This window comes from Pinus tabuliformis, chromosome 6, assembly GCF_031772625.1.
Source record: "Pinus tabuliformis cultivar Carrire ecotype Pingquan chromosome 6, CPIR1, whole genome shotgun sequence".
NCBI lineage: Eukaryota > Viridiplantae > Streptophyta > Pinopsida > Pinales > Pinaceae > Pinus > Pinus tabuliformis.
In genome coordinates, this window is record NC_142292.1 from 903,637,633 (window position 1) to 903,646,077 (window position 8,445).

The 8,445-nt window shown below is 30.9% G+C and overlaps 1 protein-coding gene across 1 annotated transcript; it reads right to left on the reverse strand.

The window, feature by feature from the left end:
• Window positions 1–1,105: 1,105 nt before the first annotated feature.
• Window positions 1,106–2,399, reverse strand: LOC149261856 (putative clathrin assembly protein At2g01600). Its single transcript, XM_089371509.1, has 3 exons — window positions 2,355–2,399; window positions 1,890–2,243; window positions 1,106–1,732 (listed from the first exon to the last, which is right to left on the reverse strand). Exons 1-3 carry the CDS (start codon window positions 2,397–2,399, stop codon window positions 1,106–1,108), a joined length of 1,026 nt encoding a protein of 341 aa, XP_089227635.1.
• Between the last annotated feature and the right edge of the window lie 6,046 nt (window positions 2,400–8,445).

An 8,445-nucleotide genomic window follows, 5' to 3' on the forward strand; every position in this document is an offset into this window, starting at 1 on the left:
CCGAATCCTACGTGTCCTGAATCCTCGTGTCAGGTGACTTAGATAAATATGTGCTTAATAGAAAAATAATTTATCAAAAAATTATTATTAAACTAATAGTTTCAAAGCACATAACCCATAAATGGAGATGTCTAACAATATATAAACCTTCTTTCCATCTCTTATTCCACCAATACAAATATTTGTTACAAAATACTGAAAAAATAGATATACATATCTATTTCTCTTAATCTATTGCATAATTTCATAAAAGAAAATTCTCGAAATATATATATAACACAACCATATTAATAAATGTGGTTAATATAAGTTAGAAAATTATGACAAAATAGATATGCATATCTATTTCTCTTAATTTATTGCATAATTTCATAAAAGAAAATTTTCAAACAAGATAGATATATCTACATATATATAAACACAACCATATTAATACATGTGATTAATATAAATCATGGTATATTGTAGACCTTAATATAAATCCTAGTATTAAATCAAAAAATTATAAATGTTTTTTAAAATTTATATATTAAAATTCAATTTAATATTTTATAATTTAGGTATTTTAAAATTAAATTAAAATATCCTGTATATTTTGAAAAGTAAAAATCAATATAAAAAAAAATGTTAAAGAAATTTAATCATTTTTCTAAAATAAATAAATAAAAATTTAATAATTAATAAAACTTTAAATTAAATTATTATTATTTTCATATCATCAAATATATTATAAAATAGAATTGATAGAATACACTATATGGTAATAATTAATCCATTGAGTGTGACCAAAGAAGCGAAATTGAGAGTGGAGAGATGCAATTCCCGTTGTTTGCATTTGTTGATTTCATCGCCCTAAGTTGAGATTCAAAATCGAAAGAGGAAGAAATTACGAAACTATTTTATTCTAAGGTGTTTAATAGATGGTGTGCCCATTCTCAAGGGAAGCTCTTTCCCCGTTCCATTCCATCACCAGACTGATAATTAATAGTGCTGGATGAATCCATTATGCTCATATCCAATGATCTCTCCTATTCTTTCTCTGCATCATAATCTGTAGTGCTGGATGAATCAACTATGCTCATATCCAATGCTCTCTCCCATTCTTTCACTGCATTAATATTGCAGTGCTGGATGAGTCCATTATGCTCATATCCAATGTTCTCTCCCATTCTTTCTCTGCATGATTGATTTCATAATTAGCCTCCTGATCAGTGTTCTTAGAACCAAATATGACTCCATCATCATCAGAATCCCACAAGGTTATCAATGGCTTGTCTTCCTCCACTGCAACCTGTGGAGCCTCCTTCGGAGCTGTTTCTACGTTAGTAACATCTTCTTCCTCTAGGCGAGTACAGTGATATCTGTATTTTTTATTGCAATCCTCCATTTCACTGAGGAATCTCTTGTGTGAGAGGTAATCACCATGGCCATCTGTTAAACCCACTCTGGTGCATGCATTATAAAAAACTGAGAGTTTATCATATTGTTGCAAAATTTGTTCATAAATATAAACGAAGCATAAAGCTTGATCACTCGAAACGTCAGAGAAGGAATAATCCAGCAGCTTGCGTATACAATAGTTAATGGCTCCATAAATCTGTGGACAATCTTTCACTAGTAAATCGAGGGCGTAGTGAATGAGAGGGTTCGCCGCGACGGGGCCTTCCAGAGGAAGGGTGCAGTCTAAGAGACAGCCGAGAAGTAAATGCAGGGATCGCAAGTCTTCCAAAAGCTGAGCAATTTTGACGTTCCGATTTTCAGCAAGGGTCACATAGTTACTATTTCTTTTGCGCTATAGTCTCTGAGCCAAATAAGAGGCGTATTTGCGAACCCAAATAGAGAATTAGAGGGCCAGTGGGGTGCAACAATCCATAAAACTTTGGGACAACCTCCACGAGTGGAGTTGTATCAGAGGAGCTTTGCTTTTCTTGATCTTGTCGGACGAAAATGCAGCGACGAGCATCCCTTATCAGTCGATGAATGAGTGTCAACGTCTTGACAACGACCATCCAATTTTTTGTTGGGCTTAACCGCTCTTCAACAACTTGTTTTATATAACGTCTCAGCCCTTGCTCTTGCGTTGCAGCAATCAAAACGAGGAGGTGTTTCTCCTTCAGGGGCTTATCATTGTGGCGAGTAACTTTAACATTTGCAACGTCTATATCTGTAAGTCTGGTATTACTAGTTGTTCTCGTATTGGCAAGTCCCACGTAGCGGCGTCCTTCAGCGTCCCCACTGCCTTTCTTGACCAGGACCCCATAGCTCAACAGTGCAAACAGGTTAAACTTCCCCCGCTAATTTTTTTGGGATAGATTGAATATGCTTCTTACAAATATAAATACTTAATCGCATGCCCTCGTTTCGAAATTTCTGTCTACGGTACTCTTCATTGCTTCCATTCTACGGTGTGACATAATTTTTTTTTTCTAAGATTCCAATGTTTCAGTGTGTAATCAAATTATATTTCCAAAAGTAAATCATCCAGTATTAATGTATTCAAACAAAATAAAACGATGGATAGAATTTGATAACATACCTTTTACTGGGTGATTTTATTATGAAGATTAATTATGGAACGTTGGATAGGATTTTTAAATATTATTTTTTGTTCGGTGATTCTATTATGGAAAATAATATGCTTTCAATTGTATTCGTAAAATTAATCTTTCGTATTTTCAAAAATTTGTTAATTTTTATATTTTCAAAAAATTATTAATTTAAATTATATAAAATAAAATTACTTTATTTTAAAAGTTATCATTTTTTTAAATATATTTAAAAAAATTAAAAATTTTAAATAAATATAAAAAAACATTTTATTATTATCTTAATAAAATTCGCTAAAATTAATATATTTTAAATAAATATTAATGCCTCAAATTTTCCCAACATCCTTACTTCTTCAATTATATTAATAAAACAATCTTATTATTTGATATTTCTTACCCATAAAGGATTAAAGGTAAATGTTGAGATATTGGAGTCATCCTTACCCATGTTTTTTAAAGAAAAAATATTGCTTAAGTGGTATATGATGGTCTTTTTAAACAATCCCATCTTCAAGAAGGAACTCTCTAACTCTTAGTTAATAAGGAATGCCTAATTTTTGATATATGAGGTGATCCAAACAAATGGAGTAGGACCAAAAAAATGTCTTTAGTCTCATTGTTGAAAAAAATATTGATTTCATAGTTTATTTCAAGATCAAAACCTCTTTAATATAATAAAGGTGAGAAGGCCCTCCTCCCATAAGAGCTCGAAACTCTAAACGAGAAAGACATCTCTCCGACAATATAAAGAGAAGCAAAAACACTCAATAATATTTTTTAATGCCACTTATAAAGGAAATCCTAGGTGGTAGTTATGAGGAGGAGTCACTTTTTACTTCATAGAATATCAAGTAGTTATATATGTTTGTCAAATGAGAACTTCCATGAACAATGAGGTGGAGGCTCTAGCTCTATTCAAAGGTCTCTTACTTCTTAAAGTACAAGGAGTAAGGGAGGCATCCATTATCGAAGATTCAATGATAAGTCTTTTAGCAATGAAGCCATGTATATCTCTAAACAAACATCCATAGCTCATGTGATGACAAAAAAACTCTTAGATATGTTGAGCTTCAACAACATTGAGTTATATTATGTCCTACTGCATGAAAACTCAATTGCAAACTAGAAAGTAAGTTTGGGGTGCAATATTAAGTTTCGGCTTATGTCAAATAATGAGGGGAACTTTTTCCATCTCCCTCCATAGTGTAACCATAGAAATAATCAAGGTTCCCTTGGGCATCCCCTTTAAGGATATCACAGTATTGAATTAACAAATATTATTGAACTGGTAGCATTGAATTACTTCCCTCCTACTCTAGTTTTTGCAAAGCATTATCAATTGCATGGTGTTCCAATTGGTAGTTGGTGTGGATTACATTATGGAAACATGTGTTAGTTCAAGTTCATCTTGACTTTATGGTGTCTCACTTTCAACCTTGTATATTTCTATTTTCCCAAAAAATTGTTAATCCAAATTTTACAAAATAAACTATAAGAAAGCTTAATTTTGAATCTTTTTTACGAAATATTTTATAGTTATCATTTTAAAATTCAAAAAGATTTTTCGAGATTATAAAACTTTGAAATAATTATCTATCCTTAATTTTCCCTAACACCAATACTTCTTCGGTTATACCAATGCTTCATTTAGAATATTTTCAAATAATTTTATTGTTTGAAGTTTCTTCTAGTTGATATTTATTGGATCATCATTAAAATTATATGGATATAAGGTTTTAATAGTTACTCTTTCGGATTAAGCCCCATTTTCATTTACATGATTTCAAATTTGCTCAACGGTCACTAAGAAAGTTAACAAATCCTTATCTGGAATTACAATAAATTTACAACATTCTCAATGAAGTTTTAAATATGTAAAATCTACTTTTGTTTTCTTATTCACCTTAACAAGTGTGCAACTTAATTTTTATTTTGGATTATATATGAATTTATGTCGAGTTCTAGTAAGATAATACAATATTCTAATAACAATAAGTATTATTCTATGGGAAAAACATTAATTTATGACAATTTTTGGAAGAATGGCTTCTAAGGATCTTTGTATGCCTTAATGTGTAAAAATAATGAAGAAATATCAAAACATTGATTCTTGAGTGTCCATTTATAAAGTAGGTAAGGAAGATAGTAATAGAGGAGTTGGGTAAAGAAAACCAATCCTCTTAGGGCTCGAGAAAAAGTTGGGATATTGGAGCCATCCTTATCTAGGTTCCTTATAGGAAAAAGGTATTGCTTAAGTGGTATTGGATGGTATTTTCAAAATTTTTAGCATGAAAAATTGGGCTTAGTTGAAATAAACTCATCTTCAAGAAGGAACCCTCCAACTCTTAGAGAGCAGTAAGTCATTCCTAATCTTTTCTATATCAAGTGATCAAAACAAATGGAATAGTACCAAAAAATATCTCTAGTCTCATTACTAAATAGAATATATGGTTTCACAATTTACTTCAAGACCAAACCTTTTTAAGATAATAAAGCTAAGAAGACCCTCTTTCCATGAGAGTTGGTGGATCTAAAGGAGAGAAATATTTCCAACAATTGTAAGAGAAGCAAACTCACTCAATATCATTTTTTAATGCCAACTCTAAAGGAAATCCTAACTAGCAGGTAATAGGGACATACATTTTTTACTTAAAATGATATCAATTACTTATATATTCAAATATCTCTTACTTCTCAAAGCAGAAATGGGAAGGGAGTCATCCATTGTGGATGATTCAATGATAAGTATTTGAGTAATATAAGGTAACTATCTCCCTAAAAAAACATCCCTAGCTCACAAGATGACAAAATAACTCTTAAGAAGTGTTAATATTTGACAAGATTTAATTCTTTTGTGTCCTATGGCCTCAAAACAAAATTGTAAACCAACAAGTAAGTTTGGGTGCAACATTAAGTTTGGGCTTATATCAAATGAATGGGGGGGCCTCCTTCCAACTCTTTCAATAGTGTAATCATAGAAATAATGATTTTTTCCTTAGGCATGCCCTTTGTGGATATCACAATATTGAATTGATAAGTATTAAGGAACTAATAGCATTGAATTACTTCCCTTATACTCTAGTTTGTGTAAAGCATTATGAATTGTATGTTGTTCCAATTGGTAGTTGTGAGGGTTATACTATTGGGACATCTATTAATTCTAGTTCCACTTGAGTTTATCATGTATCATTGTCTCTTATCCAATTTGGTAAAGAATTCAGCATTTGGAAGCTCTTAGCAATAGAGGGAGCTCCTCTCCCTCAACTCTAAGTTAGCATCATTATCTTTCCATTAGACCTAATCTTAGCTTGGTTTGTCTATAAACATATTATTGGATGGTGTGTAATTGTTGTAGCAAAGATTTTGTATCCTTTGTGAGTTCGATGAAATCAAGAAAGGGTTTAAGGTGGTGTATGAAGAATGTTAGGGATGTTTATTGTAGTATTATCATTTCTAGGTTTAGTGGGAAAGATGGTGGCCAGATTTTGATAAAAAACATAATAAAATAATGTAGTTTGAGACAATTTTGTTGTGAATATAGCTAGACATGTGATTGATTTAAAATATTAGCGGAGGGAGGTTGATGGGCATTTGGAAGTCGAAAGTAGAAAAAATTTGGAGGCCTTTGTCTAAATCAACTAGATAAAACTACTATTGGAGGACACCATGTCTTACCTTGCTATTCTAGAAAATCCAGTTGATCCTCCCTACATTCAAATTCTTATCTCTTAGCATATATTCTCCTTTCAACGTCCGAGGAACTCAAGAAAAATCCCAAATTGAAACTTGAACAAGGTATTATTTTGATGTTTTGGATGTTAATGAGTAGAATATAGGGCCCTAGAAGTAGATTTTGTAAGAAACATCAATTACCAAAATTCTAGAAGCATCCAAACATAAAGTGTTTTCTTTCCTTGTTAATTTTTTTTTGAATAGTTATTTTTCTCTAGCAATATGTATGAAAATATACTTTCCAGGATAACATAAGGACTACAAGCCTCTTAGGGTGGAATTTGTGTCATTTTCCCAATCTAGACTTATGGACTTGGCCTAAATTTTATAATTTTTCCTAACTACTTAATTTCAGAGTAATCCTATTGTTGAATACAAATATTATCTATTAATATTATAAAAAAAAAAAAACATTATTCTAATCCTACATATGGTATACTGTTACAACTATAATGCTTAACTATTTTCTGATCTCTTATAATAATTTGTAACAAAATGGTTACAATTATATTATTTTATAGAAAATTGGTAACCACATTATATATAGGTAGATAGAAAATGAATGTGTATATGCCACATAAGGTGTGTTTTCACCTTAATATATTTAAATATGTAATATGACTTATCTAGTTAGACAAGTCAAAATATGAATGTGATCTACAAATGGTTATTTAAAATATGAATATGCACAATAACCATAGTAAAAATACCACTTGCCTAAATAAAACTCACAATAAATATGTAAATACATCTCCACCCATCCCCTCCCTCTAACACTTGTTTATCCAAAAGGAGAATATGATAATTATTCAAAAAATGAGTTTCAATGTGAAAACCTAATTAGATATTCACGTATAATTAAGAAAGCAACATGAAACATGAGTGACCTATGGAAACCAATCCATCTTTCTAGAGTGCATGAATAGTTACCTAGTTGGGCATTGAAAATGCTAATTTGAACTAGGAGTGGTGTTATATACAAGGTTTGATTTATGTGTGTGTGTGTGTGTGTGTGTGTGTGTGTGTGTGGATATATAAAACATAAAAAAATCACCAAGGAATCATTGAACAACAACCCTAATAATTTTGAGCGGGTTGGATGTACATGATAGCATTGAAGATCACATATAATGGCAAAAAAGGGAAGCAATTTATGTAGGTGCTAATGAGATAAGGGTTTGCAACCTAACCAATGAAGGGAAATTTTAAGGATACATACTTGTCTTGGAGTATAAAAACCTTGGCAAATCTTAGTAATGCTTAAAATTTCAACCATAAAGAATTGGTCGATATTTTGCAAAAATATTAAAATTTCTAAGGATTTATATATCTTCCAGAAAATTTTGGTTATTTTGGGAGTGAGGAGATTGATAAATCATATTTCTAGGAAAAAAAAGAAAAAATTATCCCATGGGTAAAATTTATCCCCTAAAATTTCCCTAGCAAGGAATGTTTCAAATTCACAAGCTCCATGAAATTACAAGGCAAGGTTATGTGAGGTCATATCCCTTAGTCACTCTAAAAATATATGCATGATTTTCCTAAATCTAATACTTCAGCAAGTCCAATTATTAGTAGAAATATGTGCAACAAAAATGTCATCATAGACAACAATCCTCAATATTAATCCCCCAAAATATGTCAGATAAGGTACTCATGTACAAGTGAGGAATTAAATGTTAATGTCCTAACCTAACGCCCCATATTTTAAGATACCTAAGAGTTATTAAATAAATTTATGAAACCATTAGATATTAGTGGATAGTTATTTAATCTAAATGGGTCCTCTTTTATATTCATTAATGATGGTACCACAAGTAGTTAGAGTTTTTCTATCAAGAATCTATTTAAATAGCTAGGAGTTTAAGGAATGTTGTGACAAGTATTGTTGTGGTGTGAATATTCTTATAGATTCATCACATTATTTTATAGATTGGCATTTTAGACTAGACAAAAGCATTGTTGTATTTGGAGCTTTGATGAGTGAAAGTATGGATCTAAGCTAGTTCTAGTTGAGGGAAATAATGTCACATTTTTAGATTATCATTATTATGTATATGTTTGATATTAACTTCAAAATTCACATTATGTTTTCTTTGCTTGGCATGACCATATCATTATCTTCTTTAATTTAGTTTGTCTTACTTGCCTTGAATGGTTTGTA